General features: G+C 40.2%; 3 protein-coding genes across 4 annotated transcripts; 2 read left to right on the top strand and 1 right to left on the bottom strand.

Annotated features, from left to right (window-relative positions):
* The first annotated feature begins 8 nt into the window (after positions 1–8).
* LOC134192116 (serine/threonine-protein kinase ULK4-like) lies at positions 9–14930 on the top strand. 2 transcript variants are annotated; one of them, XM_062660810.1, is made up of 31 exons: positions 9–265; positions 877–1116; positions 1493–1883; positions 2716–2782; positions 2857–3036; positions 3098–3323; positions 3590–3650; positions 3703–3938; positions 3996–4045; positions 4108–4186; positions 4486–4545; positions 4603–4650; positions 4715–4798; positions 5219–5293; positions 7648–7734; positions 7792–7905; positions 7967–8035; positions 8100–8227; positions 8740–8876; positions 9498–9676; positions 10955–11098; positions 11172–11350; positions 11764–11859; positions 12041–12089; positions 12150–12255; positions 12368–12558; positions 12619–12699; positions 13679–13780; positions 14094–14165; positions 14223–14311; positions 14784–14930. In XM_062660810.1, the coding sequence occupies exons 1-31, from the start codon at positions 128–130 to the stop codon at positions 14839–14841; spliced, it is 3816 nt and encodes a 1271-aa protein (XP_062516794.1). In that variant the 5' UTR covers positions 9–127; the 3' UTR covers positions 14842–14930. The 2 variants fall into 2 exon arrangements, 1 of the variants encoding a protein (XP_062516794.1); XR_009971894.1 differs by lacking the exons at positions 12368–12558; positions 12619–12699; positions 13679–13780; ... (1 more) ...; positions 14223–14311; positions 14784–14930 and having other exon boundaries at positions 11764–11874; positions 12150–12196.
* Positions 14931–15274: 344 nt separating this feature from the next.
* On the bottom strand, positions 15275–17886 carry LOC134192117 (DET1 homolog). The gene is made up of 3 exons (XM_062660811.1): positions 17804–17886; positions 15904–17380; positions 15275–15584 (listed from the first exon to the last, which is right to left on the bottom strand). The coding sequence occupies exons 1-3, from the start codon at positions 17817–17819 to the stop codon at positions 15374–15376; spliced, it is 1704 nt and encodes a 567-aa protein (XP_062516795.1). The 5' UTR covers positions 17820–17886; the 3' UTR covers positions 15275–15373.
* A 438-nt stretch (positions 17887–18324) lies between these two features.
* On the top strand, positions 18325–23390 carry LOC134192508 (E3 SUMO-protein ligase PIAS2-like). The gene is made up of 13 exons (XM_062661245.1): positions 18325–18359; positions 18439–18802; positions 18863–18968; positions 19740–19893; positions 20026–20151; positions 20927–21038; positions 21105–21178; positions 21241–21272; positions 21386–21448; positions 21509–21574; positions 21988–22082; positions 22333–22395; positions 23287–23390. The coding sequence occupies exons 2-13, from the start codon at positions 18442–18444 to the stop codon at positions 23388–23390; spliced, it is 1356 nt and encodes a 451-aa protein (XP_062517229.1). The 5' UTR covers positions 18325–18359; positions 18439–18441.
* Positions 23391–23672: the final 282 nt, after the last annotated feature.

Raw genomic sequence — 23672 nt, 5'->3', positions numbered from 1 at the left:
GCAAATACATCACATTTGAATTGATGCATAGAGTCGCTGCAAAATACAGTAGTCCGTATGTGATGATGCGTTTTGAAGGACAAGTTAGTGCTGCTTTCTGAAACGAAGATTTGGTTGCACTCGAGCTATGGAGAACTTCGTTCTGTACGAGGAGTTGCGCCAAGACAATCACTCTGTGATGTACAAGGGTCGTCGGAGAGGAACCATAGAATTCGTCTCCATTCAGTGCTTTGAAAAATGCTTGAGAGATCAAGTCACAAATTCAGTCAGAAAAATTGATTAATTTTAATGATTTTAATTAATAACTTTAACGACATTAATTAATTAATTAAAATAATGTTTAATTAATCAATTTTATTTACGTTTAAGTAATTGATTAAACCGTAAAAGATAAATGAGCCCCAGGCATTTATTTTTGAAAAAATTTAAAACATTTGTGGCTAAATTTATATGTCCGTGGGCCGTAATTCAGGCAGAGGATTCTGTTGTATACTAGTAACTGTATTCGTCCAGAACAAAATTATGCAGCAAAGATGCATGCGCAGCACTTTAGATTGAATGCATGTTTACATGACATCACTCTGATCAAGCATGCATTTCAGTGTTCATGCACCAGTTTAGACTAAATATTAAGATGACAAACTATCAGCATCAAAGTGTCAAGCTACAAAAGGATTTCTACCTCAGGGAGGCATCTGTGTGATTGGCACTTCATCTGCCTTTTTGTAAATTAATTAATGATTTCAACAAGCATGTTTTACCATTTACAACATCAGAGCTGTTAATTGGATGAACTCTTTTTAGACATTTTTATGGTAATTAAAGCTATTAAAGTTTGTAAGCGTTTGTCTGGTGTGTAAAATGTCTTTATTTTAGGTACGAATTCTCCACACGTTTGAGCATCCTAATATCATTCGTTTCTATGAGTGGTATGAGACCGATAACCATCTGTGGTGTATTGTTGAGTTGTGCACTGGTGGTGTGTTGGAGGACGTAATTGTTCAAGATGGTCATCTGCCAGAGGAGAGCATACTGGAGTTTGGACTTGACTTGGTCACAGGTTTGAATTACATCCATTCAATGGGAGTGGTGCTTTGTGAATTGAATTCATCAAAGGTCTGGTGTGTGTGTGTGTGTGTGTGTGTGTGTGTGTGTGTGTGTGTGTGTGTGTGTGTGTGTGTGTGTGTGGTGTGTGCGTGCATGTGTGTGTGTGTGTGTGTGTGTGTGTGTGTGTGTGTGTGTGTGTGTGTGTGTGTGACTCTCATTTGAGGTGAAATGCCGTACACACAAGTAAATGCTGAAAACAATATGCTAATTTTGGACTCGCATGATACACAACTGTATTTTTGATTGATTTTCGGATGTAGTATATATGTATTTTATTGGCTTAATTAATTACGTGGCAACCACTGGTATATGGTGGTGGTAACTGTTTGTTTCTTGTGTTACAATTGTCACATGTTGTTTGTTCATTGTTCGTTTATTTATTTAGATCCTGCTGGATAATGATGGGGTCCTGAAATATTTTGACTTTAGTAATGCAATGTTGCCCGGTGGACATGATGGTCGAGGCAATGATGGAGGAACCAATTCTGATGGAAGTGATGAGGAAACCACTGGTAATGAAAATGTGAGACAACAGGCACGATATGGATTCAGTCATGACCCACAGACAGGGTCAGAGCCGGTCATTGGAAATCTGCTGTATATGGCTCCTGAGGTTGTGCAGGGTGGCGAGTGCTCAACAGCTAGTGATTTGTGGTCGTTTGGGTGTGTTCTTTACGAGTTGTACTATGGTGTCCCACCTTTTAGTGGACAGACATTTGAGGAAGTGTTGCATCGGACATTGAATGAAGAGTTAAGGGAATTCCCAGCTGTGGAGGGTACTACTTGATGTGTAGACATTGTTGGATACGTCGTATTCAGAAACTTAGTCACTTTGTGTTCATTATCTACCATCCCTGTCTGTCTTTGTCTGTCTGTCTGTTTGTCTGTCTGTCTGTCTGCCTGTCTGTCTGTCTCTTTGTCTTTTTGTCTCTCTATCTGTCTGTCTGTCTGTCTGTCTGTCTCTCTCTCTCTCTCTCTCTCTCTCTCTCTCTCTGTCTGTCTGTCAATACATGTTTTTTATACTTGAACTAGGATACAATAGCAAATGGCTAATTACGTTTGTCCTATGACAATAAAAGCAAGAGAAAACAACTAACAACTAAATACAATATATATTTAAATACTAATTGGTTAAAGGGATCATTTGATCCCTTTTCTATAGAACATCTACGAGTCTGGCCACTTGGCCTTTCCCAACAAGGCATTACTGATTTTTTCAGAAGTACATTGACATTGCAACGTTGCAATTGAATGGCAATTCTTTGATGCCAATAGTCTTTAAACTCTGCCCTGTTTGGTTTTCCAAAGTCATCCTTTGATCGTTTGACAAGTCATCTAAATAGGTCTCTGCCATCTTGCTCCATCTTCCAAAATGTTCCAAGACTAGTGGAACCACTCTCACAGACAACCAACCAGGATGTTTTTCTGTCTGTCTGTCTGTCTGTTTTTCTGTCTGTCTGTCTGTCTGTCTGTCTATGTCTGTCTGTCAGTCTGCCTACCTGTCTACCCACTTGCCTGTCTTGCTTCCCTACCCACTTTGCTGTTTGTAAGTATGGCTTTTCTTTGACAACGATTAATAGCATATACTGAATTTATCTTGCATAATAGGTGAACATCCTTCTGAGCAATTTCAAAACCTGGTCTCTAGCTTGCTGATCAAAGATCACACCAAAAGGCTTGTCATTCTTATTTTTAGAGTCTGCCGTCTCTTCATATAATTTGGTCACTTGTTCTGTGTTCTGTGTGTAGAATTTCATGGCCTCAGGTCATATCTCATCCATTTTGGGGTGATACGCTTCTGCCACATTCGAAACGAAGCGTGTCAGTGGTCACTGCTATAAAGTCTGATGTAGAAGCTCAAGACGAGAGACCACACACGGCTCCTTTTGTTGACAATGCAATTGTTAAAGATGCAACATTCACACTAAGGTAGAAGTGTCTATGTGGGGATGATGACCATGACAGTGTATTACTTATTGTTTCTATTTAGTGGAGCTCGGCCTCAAACAGCACTTCCTGTGTTGAAAATCCCTGAACAGGTGGTGCGGTCTCAGCATAACGAGCAATGTCAACAAAAGGAAGAAGCTTTATTTCAAACTGATGAACCTGATTTGTCAAGCAAAGACCAGAAGATCTGTGACGCTGTCTCAGATGTTCGACAGTTGCTTTTTCATTCTTCAGATGTCACAGTCTTGCCCATTTTTGGTAGCTCAAAGGTATGTATTCTCTTGCGTAAGTGTTTCAACTTTGTTTCATTTTACATTGTGTATTTATTATAATATGAAATTAGTTTAATTAAGCAACAGCACACAGACAGACATGCACTCATATTCCCTTGAGTAAAATGATTGCGTGATGCCAGTGATAAATGTTTTGGAGGCTAACGGTAAATTAATAATCTCACTAATTAATCACTATCAACTTGTTGATTACTGTGGAGAATTATAGGTGTTGGACTTGCTATTGTGCTGTGTTTTTGTAGATCCATAAAATGCCAGCTCTCAAATGGGACTCTAAAGCTTTGCCGTTTGCAGCACTTGAAAGTACAAATGCAGCATCGGTTGTCCTCATTGGTAGACTGAGAATTGTTTGCAGTTGATGTGTGTAGAGAAATGGATAGCACAGAGTTTGACGGTCAACTCATTGTAATCGAGCGTGCGTTAGTCACCTCATCTGCAGCTGGTGAAGCACCCAGCCATCGCAGTGCAACAAACTCTGCCAGGGCAGCAAGCAATGCATTGGGAACACGTGGCAAATTACACATAGCAGCTTATCTATATCACATTTGTCAAAACACTGATTTAGCCAATCATGTAGTCAATTCACCTCTGGTCAGGATTTACTAGTTTGTGGGTGTGTCTGTTGTATAGTTTCTTGTGTACGCGTAGTTTGCTGTTTTGATTTCTATGTTGAAGGGATCAAAGGTGCCACTTGATTTGTAAGTGTGTTTGGATGATTGGTCTTTTCATGTGTTTGGTTTGAGTTGAATGTGTGGAACAGGAAGTGTCGGTTGGTAATGATTCTGGGACGCTTGGCAAGATACTCAACATTGATTTCACAGGATTTGGATTTGTCCGAGGTAACTGAGTGATTGTTTATATTTGCTATGTGGTCTTATAAGTACGGTATACTTCACACACACACACACACACACACACACACACACACACACACACACACACACACACACACACACACACACACACACACACACACACACACACACACACACACACACACACACACACACACACACACACACACACACACACACACACACATCACATCACATCACAGCAAAATATTGTAGTTTGCTTCCTTGCTGCTAATTTTGCCAGTAATGGATACGTAATCAACTGCAGCATGTTTTTGTTTCAGGTTTTAACAGTTCTGTCAGACCTTTTGAGGGACAACTTTAGAAATGTTGAGCTAAAGCTGGTTTAACGTTGTTGTAGTTATGCTCTTTAGTTAATTGTACAAAGAATGAAATTTTAGGGTTTGGTGGCTGCTTTGGGAGAATTTCTCTTTTATGTTGTCAGTGAGGTATGGCAGTCTTCTATTCACTTTTATGTTTGTTTATTTTTCAAGTGTATTTAATGTGCTACAGGAGCAAAGAGAAGGAAAGTCGTTGCCTCAATGGAAGGTCCCAATGTTGTTATACACTCTTATCATTCGTTGTCTGAAGGAAGGGGTCAGTATGACTATTGAATGTTTAGTCATCAGTGATACAGTTGTTTGCAGCCTTAATTAATTAAGTTAATTAAATTCCTTTATCATCTGGATAAAATCCGAGGCACCCACGTTAACACTCACGTGACTCTGTACAGCAATTTTTTATTACTGTATTTCTAAATAATAAAAATAAATAGAATTATAAAAATATAATAAATTATAAAAATTAATTAAAAATAAATATTAAGTAATAAAATAAATAAAATATAATAAATACATTAAGTCAATATAAAAATTAATTAAAAATAAATGTTAAGTAATAAAATAAATAAAATATAATAAATACATTAAGTCGATATAAAAATATAATTAAATTATAAACAAAAAATTATAAAATTATAAAAATAAATAAATAAATAAATATATATGTTTGTTGCAGGAAACTGCTGCTGCTCAACATTATGCTGTCAAAACCATCATGAATGTAGCATCTACAGGAGGGAAACAGTGTGAGGTTGGATGTTGTTGAGGCTGTATAGTAACTACTTTTGTACTCTTCCATATGTTGACAGTTTACATTATAGCATACTTTGTTGTATATTGTGAAGCATATTGTGTCAGTACTATACATGGATCCGACTCCAGTCGTTATTATGGGTGACATAATACGATATGCAAAAATGGCAAACAAATTGATATACAATAATAATTGAAATTTGTTTCAAAACACTACAAACCATCATCAGGAGCTCATCTATGGGACTCTTGATTTGGTTGAGTTAGAATTATTCATTTTCTTTAGACATCTTATTCTTGCCAATGAATTAAAGGAGCACTTCACCGGTCTGACTCCGCTTTCAGCTGCTAACCATTTCTAGTAGTCTTCAAGTTGAGAAGTTTGGCGCTATTTCAGAGCAAACTTGATAGCTGAGCATTATTGTAAGGCTAAAAAACAAAATCGTACGTGGCGGTTTTCCGAATAACGTCCAATAAGTGTAGGTTTCGTTTTACCGCGCGCTTTGTGTAGACTTTGAGATTTGGTTAGGCGAAAGTAAAATGTGCTTTTGCATCTCTGACTCACCTTCAATCTACGGCGAAAGCACACATTCGGCGATGGTTCGGCTGTAGAACGAAGGTATATGGTGTCACGTGATTATGTGCGGTGATGCACGTTTTTGTGTGTTTTGTGTCACTCAAGCTCTTTTGAACTGTAGTATGGCCTCCATTTGTAGAACGAAACATGGAGAAAAGTGGGAAAGACCGAGCGATTGCAAGTCGCTCAAGACATGTGGAGTCTACAACGTATGAACGACTGAGTTGCTTATGAACTGTAACTTGTTCTCTTTTACTTTCTTGTGTGCTCTCGTAGTTGGCCTCGGAAAGCAAGACCAAACAATGCGTTGCACAACACAGCAAGCGTTCGGTCTGCAGCCCAAGGCCTTAACGTGCATTAACATCTACTGCACATGTGTCAAACGGTGAAGTGTTCCTTTAAGGACAGTGTCATGTCGGTGACGAGACGGTAATGTCATCTAATCAGTCAATACCACCCACCATGGTTCCATGGTTTTCAGTCTTACAACCCAAGAAGTGCCTTTCTAACATAATCTCAATCTGCAATGACATTACAACATTGGATCTACAGTTTGGTTGCTGATATTGTTAGTTAGATTTTTAATTATTTGCAGAACTACATGTATTTAGGGCACTAGCCGGTTGGATACAATGTACGATACCTACTGTATTTCGACGAATAGTGCCCCATGTTCAAATTGTACCGCATGCTCATATAACGCCCCATGGTGACCCTATAACGAAATAGTAATGCCCCATGCTTGATTAGTGCCCTACTGGGATAGTATTGAACTATTCAAACCCAGTTATGTGCATGTGCGTCTATCGATGTGTATGTTTGAGATGAAATGAACACCCAGATTATATAGAATCACTGACTGGCGATGATAATGCAACCTATGCAACAGACCAGGAATACGACTGAAGTGAAGCAAAACTATCCAACATATACATGCAGTAAGACTGTAAGATTAGATTAGGTAGTTTGTTCATGTTGTTTGTGTAGTGTTTTGCATTGTTGCACTCGAACAATGCAACAGTCTTTGTCCTTGCGAAATATTAATGCCCCATACTCGAATTGCACCCATTCTTCAGAACTATGAAAAAAATAGTGCCCCATGGGGCACTAATTACGGAAATACATACCTGTGTAGAAATGTAGGTTACTGTATTGCTATTCCAATGTTACATATTAGAGCACTAGTGATATAGCTGTGTACCTGCCAAATAGTTCTAATGCAAGTAGAGCTGCACTGATAATCAAATCGGTTATTGGTTATTGGCCGATATAAGCATATCAGTTTTATATCAGAATCGGTAAATCTTGCATACGTGTGTGCCAATAGGTTGCACATATGTAGTCAGTCTGTTAGGACCACGTGAGTTGCATGCATGTCATCGAAGAAACAGAAGTCCCCCATTAGGGAGCATTTTGAGGTGGCCGAAGACACCAGATTCCTGCCTTACAAGGCTTGTGAAACATCAATGATTAACTATAAAATATAATATTAGTTATACCAGATATCAGTGTCTTCTATTGGTATCAGCTCTTTTTGCTTGGATATTGGTTATTGGTATATCGGCCAAATATCCGTATCGGTGCAACTCTAAATCATGCAAGCCATGGACACCCGGCAACTTCATCACTTAATACCATGTATTAAAATACTACAATCTGTCTGTTTTCTTGTTTGTCTGTTGGGCTGTCTGCTTATATCTATATATCTATCCACCGAAGAGCATACAATCACGACTGTCTTATATAGTCATATTGGTTGATTATCTGTCTTGCAGCCATTTGCGTCATGTGACACGATTCTGGCTCTTTGGACAATCCATCTCAACTCCAAACAAGATGCTATGAAATCGATGACGTTATCAGTGAGCTGTCATTTCTATTACCGCTACACACATTTTAAGCAGTTTTGATGTCTATAGGCCATATGTCGGCTAGTTAGATATGATCCTATACTTGGCCAGCATTTTGTGGAACGTGTAGGTCTTCAACCAGTTGTTTCTCTTCTTTCTTCTTCTCACAGCAAATTTCAACAGGTAATTCTTTAGTGTTGATCATTTGTTGTTGATTTAATTAAATGTATTTTGAATCTCACAGCCTGTTGTCACCATCTTCAATGTGATGCTTGTGGACAATGTTGCAGTACGTAAACTGCTTATGGATAGAGTGAGTGACTTTGGATGTGTTTGGTTGTTTACTCTTGAGTGGTTTGTGTTTTGGATTTGTGTAGGATTTTCTGAGTCATGCGGTTTTGTTGTTGGAGCATCCATCTTGCCTTCTTCGTGGAAAAGCATACTTGACTGTAGCGTTGTCTGCTAAGCACAGCTCTGAAACATTACTGTCATGCTGTCATGCTAGGTACATGTATGATGCTATGATGCTTCTGCTCTTGTGTGTTATTTTATGTGTAGTTTATGTGTGTATGTGTGGCCTGTGTCAGCTAACAGCGTTTCTTATGCGATGATTCAAGCTTAGAGTTTGGTTACACACTACACTTCTCGTTGCCTTTTATTAGTTGTGTGTGTGTGTGTGTGTGTGTGTGTGTGTGTGTGTGTGTGTGTGTGTGTGTGCTTGCATGTGTGCGCGTATTTCATGTGTGTATATGTGCATGCATGGTCATTCATGTCTGCTTGTTTGTTTTTGTCATATATTTATTTGTCTGTGTTTTCCATACCTCTTTGTTTCTACGTTTGCTTGGTATGCAGTACAAACGTTCCACAATGGAAAATATTGATCTGTTTATTTTTCATTTGTCTGCTTTTCTATTTATCCCTTTGCTTGGGTTTCAAACACTTATACAAGTGTAACTTTCACTGGCATTTGTAAGCTGCAGCATCATTAACTTAATCACAATGTTACATTTTGATTAGGCTTATATCATGTATTGACCGCGATATTCGACGACAGGCATCTCAAAGCAAGTCACTAGACGACTCTCTCTTGTATCTAATTCACTGCCTGGACTACTTGATTGCAACCGTCTTGAAACTTATTCCTCAAATAACAGGTATATGAAGCATTGCATTCATAGAATATCCTACAGTATTGTGTGTGTGTGTGTGTGTGTGTGTGTGTGTGTGTGTGTGTGTGTGTGTGTGTGTGTGTGTGTGTGTGTGTGTGAATTGGTTAGAGAGTGCGTTTGGAGAATGGAAACATTCGGGACCTTGCAGGGTTGCAATAGTGATAGCAAGCTATGGCATAATTTCCTTGGACAAGAAACTTACACACAATTGTCTCTCTCGACTCAGGAGTATAAATGAGTACCTGGTTTTTGACTGGGGTGGCAAAGGCCTTTGACTGCGACAAAGGCCATTAGCCACTGGGGTCAGGGTGGGACTTCGGGTGCTCACACCACAGTTGGTGTCACAGTCGGTGCTTCTGCGAGTACCTGGCCAGGCTCCAGGAAACTGCTTAGCACGGCCCATAGCTCCTGCATAGTGCACAGGAACCCAGCCAAATGGCTGGGGGCATTACCGTTTAATGGCAGCTCCTTATCCATTTGCCATTTTTTGTGCGTGTCCATGCACACGTGTGTGTGTGTGTGTGTGTGTGTGTGTGTGTGTGTGTGTGTGTGTGTGTGTGTGTGTGTGTGTGTGTGTGTGTGTTAGTCAATTGATTGTTTTCACAGATGGCATTGTTGAGAGTCTAAGCACCATAGCAGGCCGCAAGCATCCATCTGCTGCTCAATCAAAGCTGCTACGAGCAAATCTTCCTCTGTTGCCTGTGTTGGGTTATTTTGCTTCGAGCTCAGCATTTACCAGCAACATGATGACAGTGTCATTTCTGAGATCACTAGGAATTCTTCTGGTAGGCAACAAGCAATTTATAGCAAATATAGTTGTCGTGTGGTGTCTTGTATGTATTGAATTGCATACCGTATTTTTTGATTGAACGTCCTTTATTTTTAGCTAGGGTTCTAACTGCGTTGTTTATTCGAGGGCGTTGTTTATTTTTCTCTGTCCACGCTTTAGGAGTGTGTACATGTACATGCTGTAGGTTTGACACCTTTTCAAGAGAACAACACTTACCACACATAATACTGGTACTCATTTCACACTTTGAGATGTCATGTAGTGAAACAGTATCAGGGTAGTCTAATGTCTGAAGAAGTCGTACGATTTTTTCAAACTTTGAGCAATAGATCTTGCTAGATCTATGGAAATTTATAAAAATGCGGCATTTATTCAAGGGCAACATTTATATTTTATCTGTACTCTTAGCTTCGGTATTTGAATGAGGGCGGCGTTTATTTGTTAAACGCCATCTGTCTGCGCTTTAGGAGTGTGTACAGGTACGAGTGTGTACGTGTACATACTGTAGGTTTGACACCGTTTCAAGAGAACAACACTTACCATACTGGTACTTTTACGTACCATACTGGCACTTATTTCACACTTTGAGACGTCATGTTGTGAAACAATATCAGGGGTTACCGGTAGTCTAATGTCCGAAGAAGTCATATGATTTTTCCTTTAAACTTCAGGCAATAGATTTTGCTAGATCTTGCTAGATCTATGGAAATTCATTAAAGTCAGCATTTATTCAAGGGCAGCGTTTATATTTTATCTGTACTTTTAGCTGTGGCATTTAAATGAGGCGGCGTCTAATCAAAAATACAGTAATTGAATACTGCGCTGTGTCTTAGCTGCTATTTGTCAAATCAGGTTGTTGGATTGATATTCTAGGCATTTCGTATAAGACATACAGACATTTTGGTGTGATTGTGCATATAAATGGTTAGTAAAAGGACTTTTTCTTCTGGTGGTTGCAAAATGGTACAATTAGGAATGTTGTCGTAGGGGTTGAAGGGAGGTAGTTTGTCTTGTGTTGTTACTGTACTTAGCTGTGTGGTGTGTGTTAGTCTGCCACCAGTGGGATGCGATTTAAATATGTTGTCATCACCCTCTCAGTAGGGTAAGTGGGGTCTTTATCCTCAACTGGGCATCCATCAACCCAGCAGGTAAGTCCCAGAGTGGTACACGTTTCCGTGTAATCCGTATGGCACTAGTAACTGGCTTATCGATTATTGATTGCGTGCTTTATTATTGTTGTTATTATTATTATATCATTGTTTCTCATCTGCAGTCACATGCTGCTCATATTGATTGTGGTGATGCTGGTCTTGGATCGAATGCCGGACTTTCTGTTGTTGATTTTTGTGATGGTGTATTTGATGTTGTTCACGCATCCCTCTCAAGTCCTCACGTTATCGTTGACCACACAGAAATTGTGTGTTTACGTTCACTATTATTTTTTCTGAAAGTGTGAGAAGTCATTGCGGTTTTGCTTATTTTTGCTGAAGGTTTTAATGCACTTGCTGCCCTCTGTTGCATTGTTTTTGCGAGAGAGACACGTGGAGACACGTCGGATGCTGTCGGTTGGACTTCTTAGCGATGCGTTGCAAAGAGTTGTGACAGAGGTGGATAGACAGGTTTATTTCAGTGGACTACAGGCATTTGTTGGTGACTGTCTGCTGTCATGGTGAGTGAACTAGATTGCCAGTCAAATGCATTTGTTTATTCTGTACATTTATGTGTGCGTTTTTTCCGTCTATTTATAGTTTTTGTTTTGTTTGTTTGTTTGTGTGTGTTTTTGTGTGTATTTGTGTGTGTGCATGCGTGTGCACGCACGTGTGTGTGTGCATGTGTGTGTGTGTGTGTGTGTGTGTGTGTGTGTGTGTGTGTGTGTGTGTGTGTCTGTGTGTGTGTGTCTGTGTGTGTGTGTGTGTGTGTGTGTGTGTGTGTGTGTGTGTGTGTCTGTGTGTGTGTGTGTGTGTGTGTGTGTGTGTGTGTGTGTGTGTGTGCGTGCATTTGTGTGTGCGTGTGCGCGTGTGTGTGTACATGTGTACCTGGTTTTTCTTATTAAACATTGTACTAATTTTGTTATTTTTCTAGTTTGCCAGCTTTAATCGAACCTTCAGGGTCAATGAGGTTGTCAATTATACAACTATTAGCAGTTTTGGTGGAAGCCGATTCCGGTGTACAATCCCAGTAAGGAAACCATAGGTTATGGCCATCTATTCCACTTATTTTACCAGCTTGTAGATGATTAGATTTTCCTGTCTGTTTGCCTGTCTGTTTGCCTGTCTGTTTGTCCATTTGTTTGTCTGTTTCTTGTCTGCATGTTTGTCACCTTGTGTTGGCTACCGTCTTGATGTCTTTTCGTATGCAGGGTTGCTGAGGATGTCGGTGCTATTCACTCACTAATGAGCATCATACCGGTTTTATTCTGTGTCTGGGTTGGACCATGCATGTACTAACTCCCGCTCTTTCTACTGCAGGATTGCTTCAACAATCTGCAAGATCCCACTTTTTCTGCACTAATGACACTAACCAGGTGTCTCTCATCATCTTCTTGTCTTGATAGAAACATACTTCTATCTGCTGGTATAAATTTACTCAATTTATTAATAATTGATAATTAATTAATTAATTAATTACATCTAGACTGTACAGTATATATGTGTCAAATTATTCTGTGTGTGTTTCCTTCTATAAGGGTTTCTTAGACACTTGGCGACTTCACTAGACCAGCTTACATCCATTCTTTTTGATCAACTGCAGCCGTCTCCAAGAGGAGCTCAACTGCAACAACAGCAACATTTAGTAATGACTTCACTTATGCCTACGTTGGAGTGTTTATCGTCTCAACTGGAGTACTTACTAGTCGTACAGCAACAGTTGGAGCAGGTTGTGGAGCATGATCATGGATGTGGTGGTCAAGGTCATTCTTATAATTGTTTGCTGCAGGTTGTCGACAAGTCAGGTTTTGAAAAACTGATATCTGCTCATAGTGAATTGCTGCTGTGTATGCCGAACCTTTTTCAATTGGTATGTCGATGGAAATCAAGTATCTTTACTTTTAATTAAACATCATGATATACATGCACTCAATTCCATCAAGCTGCACTTGCATGCATGTAAGAATGCATCTTCATTCAGTCAGAGATTGATGCCTCTCTGCACACACTTCCAGTTCAACTGAAAACTGAATCAGCGAGAAAAGTGGGGCGAGACTGGTCTAGCTTTAACATTGAGAATGAAAGCAGTGTATACATGACACGATGTACACAAGCTATGCAGGATGACTGTAAAGTCACTTTGGTATTACTGTGGGCATATTCGTTTGGGACTATCTTTTTCTGGAAAAGGCTAGGTTGGATAGAGTGGATAGAGACAGAGTACGTCTACCAATCGAACAGAACTTTTCCGAAACGAGATAGATGAGACGGTAACAGAACTGTGCCATGCGTAAAATCAGTGCCTTTGGGTCAGAATCACCCCATGTGTACGTCCTTTTTGTCATGGCCGTTTTATCTACTTTTCCATCTGTTAGAATGTCTTCTAACTCTTTGGGAGTTTTTTCTGCCAAACACGAGAAATCAGCTGCCATTCTTTGAGACGTTTGTGCGGGAAATCCAGACTAAACGCAAATAGTGGTCTGGAAATGCTAGGATAAATGAGCGCGTTGATTTGAAGGTCAAAGCTAGTAAAGACGCAAGTTTACATGTCTACGTGCTTTTTCATCTTTTCTATCTGCACTGATGGTAGGATAGGTTGGAAAGTCTATCCACAAAGTTACCAATCGAACAGCACCAATACCTTTTCAGTCTATCCGTTTCCGGAAAGGTTTGGGAAACTGTTCATTGTATCCAAAAAAGGAAAGGTGCCCAATCGAACACACTAGCAGTCCTTTCCATTCTGTCTGTTTCTAGAAAGGTCCCAAACGAATACACTTTCTGTAATACACTTACAGTTCGTCTAGAAATGATGCTAGTGTATTATGTCTGGAATAACAATTTTTTTGTAGATCAGTGTAGAAGATACTCTTCAATCTGCTGCGCGGTGTTTGCTTGCCATGCTGCAGCTCTATTCCCAACAATTTGGACAGCAATTTGGAGCTGATGAAATGGTAAGGACCATCTTCCATTATAATTCATTATGTATGAGATGAGTAGGCAAGAGTGTTTGTCCCTTCAAAATAATGGGATAGAACGAGGCATGTAGCGTATGTATGTCTGGTAGCAGAGCGTACAGTACAGGTTAAATGGTCACAGTTGCTTTAATCCTTATTTGTATTTGATGTTGACATCAGTGGTGTGTGTGTGTGTGTGTGTGTGTGTGTGTGTGTGTGTGTGTGTGTGTGTGTGTGTGTGTGTGTCGTGTCTTTGTTCATGGAGAATGTCATGACAGTGTGTTTAGTATCTCTTCGTTACCATTTACAGAAACATGTTTTGTCTGCTCTGGAATCCCATTCGTGCGATCAAAGTGTTGTGCTTAACATCGTGACAGGACTGGTTAGTTACAAAAATTGTTCATCTATTTGTCACACTCACTCGATAGTCATCTGTCAGGTCACTTATCAGATTTTACAAAGTGGTGCACGCATTCAAGCAGATGGTTTGAAGCAGCTGAAACGTAGCGTCATGAAACTTCAGAAAAGGTATAACTACATTTATTAATTAATATTGTAAAGTCAGTCAAGAAGCATATTACATATCTTGCTTTTTCAAATGGTACGTGCATGGTTGTCATGTGTACAAGGTGTCTTAGGTACATGGTAAGGTGCTATCTAAGTACTACAGTATAGTATACTGTACAGTTAGTTTACTAAGAAAAACTTTTAGTATCTGATCATGCATGTCTTATGGGCGTGGCATCGGACTGGTTTTAGAAAATGCACTTTTGGCAGACGCTCAATGGCAACAACTTCCGTTTTAAGGGTGTAGCCAATTAAATAATTAATATATTATATTTTACTCATGGCAGTACTTTGTACACACCTACCTAATAACGTGCGCTACATCACCCTGCCCTTTAGCGTGCTAGGCCAGACCAGTCATCGTTTACTTCCCACGCCCTTGTGTTTTTGTCTTTAAAATTAATGATGATAGTTTTGATTTTGTCTGTTTTAGAACGAATGAGAAACATATCAAGAACTTAACCGCAGACGTGCTTCAGCGTTTGTCTTAGAGACAACTAACTATACATGTATAATGACTGCAAATCGTTACTTAATTGTGTATGTAAGTACATAGTAGTTTGTCTAAGTTAATCATTTACGATTGAGCCTATTGACATCACAGTGCAAATGATAACTGAATTATTGTACACCAGAATACATTGATTGATGTCTCTGATATTTCAAGGACAACGTGACATGTTCCACAGTAGAATCGGTTTTGCCACAATGTGGCAGTAATTCATGAGATTGTGTATTAAATCCAGAAGGTCAACTCAAACTGGTGGCATATCAAGTCATCATGTCGGAGTGAAGACAAAGTAATATGAAAAAGAAAAATACGAAAAAATCAAACCTATCCTTATTCTTCTGGTCTGTTGTGTACTGATGTTGACACTTCAAACTTGTCGGTACCCAAAGTGCACATGCAGTGTTGCACCATAGTGTGGTCAATCTCATTTATTGTTTTACGTATCTATGTTTTGTCTTGACCAGCGAAAGAAAGCAAATCAGTGCAAAATTATCCTTCTGTAGTTCTTAATTTCATATGTAGTCGGTCTCGCTCTCACCACAATAACGAATGTGGAAGCTAACCATGTACTCCCCGTTTATTCGCTGCACTGAAATCGCAAATGGATCAGTTGGATGGAAAGTGAAGGCAACAAGACGGCGTGAGAAGAATTGGCCCTGAAGTGGAGGTAGATACCTCGTGTGGATGCAGTACTTGAGAAGACCAGAACTCCGACTATAGAATCTGAAGAAGTTTGGCAGTTATCAGTATTTTATTTTAATAGATGAATGGACAACGGGACAGAGACAGGTAGAAGTAGATAGGTAGGCAGATGGTCAGACAGGCAGACGAATTAGGCAAACTGAAAGAGAGAGGCAAATGAGAACAAAGACCTTCTAATAGAAGTGTGTCTGTCCACTAAGAGTTCACGGATTAGCCACATGTAAAGTAACTGCAGAGAGACAGGCACACATAAAGACAAGACAAATGCTCTCAATGACACGAATAGAATTATAAATATGGACCAGTAGATTTATGTGAGCAGGAGAGATCCACAACTTACCTTACAGGTCCATCTCCACATGCCTTTGGTCGTTCCAGCACAGACACACACTTCTCGTCATAACTAAACAACGATAAGTCCAAATATGGGCTAGCACTATATGACTGAGCACTGATAGGCAACTGAGCCAAGAGCCGCTTTATGGCCTCACTGGATCCCCCATACTTGGCATTAGTTATCGTCGACTTGAAACGACACTGACTGTTATATGCATAGAGGTTACTTGCTGACGAGCATGTAAACTGAGGTCTATTGGGTGGGATGGCATTCCTGAAATGATCAGCGAAATTCTCAAACAGAGAGTACATTTGTTGTGACATGTTGTCATAGACGGCAACGATCTCTGTTGATTCGATGTTGTAAATGACAAAGAGAGATGGCTGAGAGTTGGAATCTGCGACCTTCATGAGAACAACGTCTTCACTTGCGTAGCGGATGAGGAGATGAGTTTCATCCAGTAGTTGCATCTTCCACATACACAGCTGTCTGAAATGCTCAAATTGCTTGAAGAAGAGACGAGCTGCTGTTGATCGAGCCATGCCTTCCTCTTCAGATAGAACTGTGGTACGCCACAAGAAGGCAAGGAGTCGATGTTTCAGTGTGTTTATGGTTTTCTCATTATATGGTCTGAATGGTTGAGGTAATGAGTTAGGTTGATATGCTGCTGTTGTTGACTGTGATTGCTCATAGTGTGCTTGAGACCAAATCATTTCGTCGTCTTCGTGACAGAAGCGACCAATAGTTTGCATGTCCATAAACTTGCCGTCGATGATTTTAAACATATGGATGGTCTGCTGTTGGACGGACAGCACCGCCAGCGTGTCCCCATACATGTACAGGCCTTGATTGTGAGACAAGTAGATCTTGTCACACTTGAATTGTCTCAAATCTGACAACTCTCCAGTATGTAGGTTGATGATGTGGAGAGTGTAGTCTTCTAATTGTGTTCGATTTGTGTGTGGTAGCGACTCATTGTTTCTAAATGCATCATAGAAAAAAGGATACGGGTTTTCTCGAACAAGGGCACTCGACGCCACAATCACGAAGCGACCATCGCAGGTGAAGAGACTACATTCTCTGTTCAGATGTTCACGTTCTCTAGTCATGTGACATACCGATTTTTGTCTGAACATGACAGAAAACAGATTCTGCTTTAGTTCTGTTGCATCATTGCCTATGTTATGTAGCAGATGAACACCTGATGCCGGACCACGATATTCATAGATTTCTAATGAACTCTGATCGACAGAGAAACAAATAAAATGGCAGCCGTCCGGGCTAAATTTTCGAAGAAACGATGCTGGTTTTTGAATGTTAATAATGGTGAAGTTAGGGAAGATGCACTCGTAAAACAAACGAGCTACATGGAAATGTGCAGCAGGAAGACAGTGTTCTATCTGGCGATTGCGGAGACGATGGGCCAAATTCTGGCTCGATATTTTTCTCATTGGGAAATCATCTTCAGCACGAGCCATTCCTAGTAATACAAACATCATGCAAACGTTATAGATACAGACAGCACATATTTCTTTCATTAATTCACACAATAAATGAAGCAAGACGTTTAATTAATATAAATTAAAATTTAATTAGTTGATTAATCAATTATGTAAAAATAATATTTTTAATATAGGTATCTACACTGCAAGAGATCCCCAGACGCCAAACAAAACTTTGACGTCACGTGACAAGTAGAAAACGATATCAATTTGCCTAGTATCTAGAGCAATAAAAATAAAATAATAAATTATTTAGCTTGTGATCTTCAATCATATAGTTGTAGAGAAATTATTATTATTACTATTATTTATAAGATTTATTATTATTTATATATTAGTAATTTACTATGTAGGACTACTGTACATGTACCACTTGTACATGCCACTACAGTTTGTCCTACGCTGTTCTGTCCACATTCAAGTGCCTACAACTCGATATGTAGAATAAACTAGCAGCACACCACCTCATCTCACACGAACACACGTCATCTCACCTCTCACTGTCAAACTATATACGGGTACGTCATTCTTCGGAACTCTAAACAAGTACGCGCATTCAGCAAATGTGCTTTCTCACTAATAGAGCCTTTTGTTTTTATTTCTGTCGTTTGGTACACATAACACCCCGTGTAAATCAAATAAAACTGATTATGTAAGAGCCTCATCAAAACAGACGGTCATCATTCTTTCATCATGCTTGACCATGGAATATCCGATCATTGACTGACTTCTAGTAGATCGATCTAGATGTAGTCGGCAAGTCACGTATTATCAAAGCCTACTACTACACAAGCTTATCTTGTTTTACTACCCGTGCACTAGAACAGCGATTACCGTGTTTACAATTCAGCCAATAAACAGGAACACGTGATTTAATAGGGCGTTTCTTATTGAAATCAACTACTTCCGTTTAGAAGTATGGCGCAAGCGGCTATATCAAACATCGCAGACATCAAAGTAAGACTTTCCCAGCTTTCTCCTCTCTCCAACGACGACAGCTCAGTTCTTCATCACCAGACCTCTTTTCTATTCACAGAGAATGTTGAACTCCCTGCGTGTCTACGAGCTCCAAGACTTTCTCTCTGCCGCCAGCCAGGCTCGAGCTGGACGCAAACCAGAGCTCGTAGCCCGTGCTATGGCCGCCGTACAGCGTGATCATCGTCTCGTAGCGAGATTGAGACAGCTGTATGAGGCCAAACGGTGTACAACGTCTCTGACGGGATTTCGCTCACGACCCGCGCCTTACCACAAAGTCGAATCGGAACGGACGTTACCGACGGCGGCGCCGAGCGCTGCGCACGGCCAGATCAACAAGCGAGGGATAATGCCGGTGGACGTGAAATTTTGTCGTCTGGCTTTCTATGACCACATCGACACCATTATCCGGGCATCTTATCTCAGTTAGTTGCGTCTGTGTGGGCGGATTTTTGGTCTGTGTGTGACGGTGTGGTTGTTTTTAGGGGATATGTCCTCGAGTTTGTACAGTCGGTCGCGTTCTGATCGTTCTATGGCGTCAGTTCACTTTCAACTCACTCCCGCACAGTCGCAGCAAATTAGAGCCGGAAGGTAGGCGTGGGTGTGGGATTTGGTGATGACATTTTTGTCTGTGATGAAAATACGGAAGACACGCACGTTTGGTGTGTGTGTGTGTGTGTGTGTGTGTGTGTGTGTGTGTGTGTGTGTGTGTGTCTGTGTGTGTCTGTGTGTGTCTGTGTGTGTCTGTGTGTGTGTGTCTGTGTGTGTGTGTGTCTGTGTGTCTGTGTGTGTGTGTCTGAGTCTGTGTGTGTGTGTGTGTGTGTGTGTGTGTGTGTGTGTGTGTGTGTGTGTCTGAGTCTGTGTCTGTGTGTCTGAGTCTGTGTGTGTGTGTCTGTCTGTCTGTCTGTCTGTCTGTCTGTCTGTCTGTCTGTCTGTCTGTGTGAGTGTGTGTGTCTGTCTGTCTGTGTGAGTGTGTGTGTCTGTCTGTGTCTATGTAACATAATTCAAACGTTAAATTCTGTTCACGTGCTCTCTCAACAAGTGTCTCAAATATCTTCAAACTAATTCTTTTTATTTACTCTTGTTCTCATAGAGTAACTCAATTTCGATTTTGATTATGCATATTTTATTCCCTATAAGCTTTCTCTGACACATTTCCTGTCTTGTTTTGATTTCTTATCTATAATACCGTTAATGCCTGCCCATCTACTGATAACAATACATATTATTCTCCATTATTCCCCACCTTGCGCTCATTTTACTCACACAGGCTCGACACTTAGGGAGGCAGTAGGTGTGCTTGCATGCACACATCATGTTTCCTCTTTGTTCTCTTTCGTGAAATCATATTGTGTTTTGTAGATCTGTGAGATATGGAAAGATGAACAGTATCCAGGAACATTACAACATTCAAGTTCAACTTCGATTATGTAAACTGGAGACGAGCTGTCAACAGAGGGACAAATTCCCCTCTATGTGTACAATTACTGTCAACAACAATGTGGTTCCACTTCCAGTAAGAGACACTGTGTGTGTGTGTGTGTGTGTGTGTGTGTGTGTGTGTGTGTGTGTGTGTGTGTGTGTGTGTGTGTGTCAAATTAATATGATCGTGACAGATGTAGTAATAGTGATTTTGTGGTTCTTGTAGTCGTACGTTTATTCGCCTGTTGAGCTGAAAAAGTGTGGTGTGCCTTTGGATATTACAAGGTTCTGTCGATTGCAGCCATACGAGGATAATAGTATACGAGTTGCATGGGTCAACAATGCACAACAGGTGAGTTAAAGAGACATTTTGGAGATTTGCGTTAACGCAACGTTTCATAAACGCGCGCTAACGTACATTTGCGGCAAAAAGCAATGGCTGCATGCGCTGATGGAAGTGACAAGAACACGAATTATCTGCAACGCGAAGTTACAGTTGAGTCCAGTTTTAACGACAGGGCCCACTTCGGTGTGTGGTAGAAACAGCTGTTCATACATGGTCTGTCGCACATTAACACAACTAAAAGGATAAAGAGGCGAGCGGTATTGGTGTCCGGATCTGTTTCGGCGTCCACTACGCTTCACCGACTGCTGTCGATGTCACGTGATGTTACACATGATAGCGAAAAACTCTCTTCAGCATTACGTTAGAAAAGCGGTGCCCGCTTGATAACTATGAGTAAGTTGTGCATAAGTGTTTCAGCTACTGAACCAAACAGCACGCTTTGCAAACTGCGATCTACGGTAGATATTCGAGAAGTTGGAGCCCCGATCGAAAAAGTTACAAACTCGTCCGATAGAATTTATCATTTAATCACTTAAAAGCGTACGTAAGCATATCATTGTCTCAATTTGATTGTTGGTAACCAACAATCAAAGGTGTATGCTGAGCGCAATTTACTAGCGCATGTGACTGAAATGTTCCTTTAAGTAAACAGGACTGATCGACAAACTCTGTTTATATTTCTTTGTTTGTTCATTTGTCTGTTTGTGTGTTTATATATGTTTGTCCATTTGGAAATGTACTTCTACTTTTCCAGAACTCATATCATTTATTTCTCATGTAGCCTCAACAGTACTCAATGCAATTGACACTAGTTAAAGAGCTCTCATCATCCAACTTGCTACATCAACTGAGAACCAAAGGAATACGTAACGCTGACCATTCGCGAGCCCTCAGTATGTCTATCACACAACCATCAATCAGAACGTATTATGTTAAGATTATTATATTTCTCTTTGTAGTCAAGGACAAGCTGACAAACTCACCCGAGAGTGAAGTAGCACTCACCAGTCTGAGGGTTTCACTGTTATGTCCAGTATGTTTCTGATTGGTAGAAATAGTTGTTTGTATCGTTAACATGTGGTGTTGTGTGTACAGCTGGGCAAGATGAGAATGTCATTACCTTGCAGGTATGTGTCATCATGATCATGTGTGTGTGTGTGTGTGTGTGTGTGTGTGTGTGTGTGTGTGTGTGTGTGTTGTGTGTTTGATGTGTTACAATTGACTGGTTGATGTTTTATAGAGGAGCTGCGTGTAATCACTTGCAGTGTTTTGATGGGACCTTGTACGTTCAGATGAACGAGAAGTGCGTTGACTCGAAGAAGTGGTTTTCTTGTGTCGTTAACATAATTAACTGTTTGTGTAGGAAGTCGTCGTGGATATGCCCAGTATGTGATCAAGCGCTGCCGTTCGAGAGTCTGTTCATTGACGGGTATGTAGGAAAGATTGAAACTTGTCTGTCTGTATATGTGTTTGTCCGTTTGTCTCTATCTGCTCGTCTGTGTCTGTTTATGTATGTAGTGGTGATAGTGTGTTTGTCTGTTTATCTGTCTGTTTGTATGTCATCTGTTTATTTTTGTGTTTGTTTGTCTTTGTTTGTCTGCCTATCTGTTTCTGTACCAGTCAGTTTAGGTATTCATTTCTTGTATATATATATATATATATATATATATATATATATATATATATATATATATATGTTTGTCAGTTGCTTGTTTATTGTTATCAACTTTGTCACATTTTGTCTTTCCGTGTTTTACTTTCTCTGCTTCTTTCCTGCTTGTACCCATTAACGGCTTTATTGGTTACTGTCTATACTAGTGACTGTTTTCTTCTATTGTGTAGTCTTTTCACCGAAATATTGAGTGCTAATCCACGCAGTAATGAGATAGAGTTTCTTCATGACGGTTCCTGGAAGGTGATGCAACAGCAATCAGGAAGTAAGCAGCTTACTGAAATTGCAAGCGATGTTAATTATGTTATAATATATAGAGGAAAATGAGACTGAGGTTTAGTTTGTCCATGATGTGTTGGGCAGATTAGTCATGAATTATTTATTGTGTGTGTGTGTGTCTGTCTGTCTGTCTGTCTGTCTGTCTGTCTGTCTGTCTGTCTATGTGTCTGTGTCTGTGTGTGCATGCTAGGGTACCGTATGTGTATCTATAGTAAGATCAATTTTCTTGATTTTAGAAACTGATTTTTCAGTTCTAACATCGAAGTTTGGCAGTCCTGCAAGTTGCAACGGTCTAGAAGGTGTGTCTTTAGCTATTGTGTGTGTACATGTTGGTTTGTCTCTGTGTCTGTTTGTTTCGTTTTGTGTATTTGTTGATCAGTTTCACAGTTTATTTGTTGTCTGGCAGGCATGCTGCCTCACTTTTGTCTCAGTTTATCATTTGTTGTGTCAGTCTGTCTGTTTGTTTGTCAGTTGGTTTGTCTGTCTGTTTATTTGTCAGTTTGTTTGTGTGTCTGGTCTGTCTGTGTGTCTGTTTGAAGGGTTAAGGTCATGCTGTTGTTTTGGTTGATGATGGACATCCGTCTATACAGTACAGATTGACTTACGTAGTTTTGACATTCTCAGTTTGCACAGTATAAAGAACTTGCGTCTCCTGGAAATCAAAATTGTTGTTTCTTTCTCTCACTAGTAATTGAGACTGTGTAGACACCGTTGCTTCGACAGCCGTGAGCCTACTGAAATGATTGTCACAAAGTATTGCGAATTAGAGACTTATCACATACACACACACACACACACACACACACACACACACACACACACACACACACACACACACACACACACACACACACACACACCACAATCGTGCCAGGTAACTTTAGTAGGTTTGCACAATAGGATTGTTCCATGTGGGCACAAAGCACACACGCTGTGCGTGTACACTGGTGTAGAACAAAACACTGTCACTTTAAAATTGAACATGACAAGCACATTATGCAAACAGTCTAGTGAATATGTTGCTAACCTAAAGTCCTATACTCAGACAAAGAAAATCTCAGTGAATACATTGTTTGTCTACCTAATTACTCACATTGTTTATCTTTTCGCCCGTTTATCTGTCTACTCAACAGCCTAGTTCTTATGTTGCTGCTGTTAATATAGATACATCACAGTACGTTTTATATTAGGTCCTGATGCTATCATTGCTGGTCTGATGAGGAAACCGGACAGCTCGCTGTCTGCACTACCTCCTCTCAAACGAGCGGAGGGAGCGCTGCTGCTCATCCTATAGTGATAGATCTGACTGACCTTGATAGTGATGATGAGACCTCAAAGCCTTCACAACCGCAGGCGTCACAAGCATCGTGCATCACATCGTTGTAAGTACCTCGAGTTTGTGTGCAGTAGTAATGTTTTGTTGCATTTGGTAAGATGGTTGATTGTTTGTCGTAATTGATGTGGATCACTATGTGGTGTTTATGCTTTTTTTGCATCGGTTGTGTTGTTTGTGTGTATGTTTGCCTGTTTGTCCGTCGGTCTGTCAGTCTGGCTGTTGTGTGGGAAAACAGTGAGA

The sequence above is a fragment of the Corticium candelabrum genome, chromosome 16, assembly GCF_963422355.1.
Source record: "Corticium candelabrum chromosome 16, ooCorCand1.1, whole genome shotgun sequence".
NCBI classification, from domain to species: Eukaryota; Metazoa; Porifera; class Homoscleromorpha; order Homosclerophorida; family Plakinidae; genus Corticium; species Corticium candelabrum.
Note: the sequence above shows the minus strand (reverse complement) of the source record. Positions and strands in the feature narration are given on the sequence as shown.

Coding starts and splice junctions, on each gene's coding strand:
- LOC134192116 (XM_062660810.1), top strand. CDS start 128: ATGGAGAACTTCGTTCTGTACGAGGAGTTGCGCCAAGACAATCACTCT. Junction 4,546..4,602: donor GAAATGTTGAGCTAAAGCTG/GTTTAACGTTGT, acceptor ATGAAATTTTAG/GGTTTGGTGGCTGCTTTGGG. Junction 11,351..11,763: donor GGTGACTGTCTGCTGTCATG/GTGAGTGAACTA, acceptor TTATTTTTCTAG/TTTGCCAGCTTTAATCGAAC.
- LOC134192117 (XM_062660811.1), bottom strand. Junction 15,585..15,903: donor TGTGGAGATGGACCTGTAAG/GTAAGTTGTGGA, acceptor AAACTTCTTCAG/ATTCTATAGTCGGAGTTCTG.
- LOC134192508 (XM_062661245.1), top strand. CDS start 18,442: ATGTTGAACTCCCTGCGTGTCTACGAGCTCCAAGACTTTCTCTCTGCC. Junction 18,969..19,739: donor CAGCAAATTAGAGCCGGAAG/GTAGGCGTGGGT, acceptor TGTGTTTTGTAG/ATCTGTGAGATATGGAAAGA. Junction 21,273..21,385: donor AGAATGTCATTACCTTGCAG/GTATGTGTCATC, acceptor GATGTTTTATAG/AGGAGCTGCGTGTAATCACT.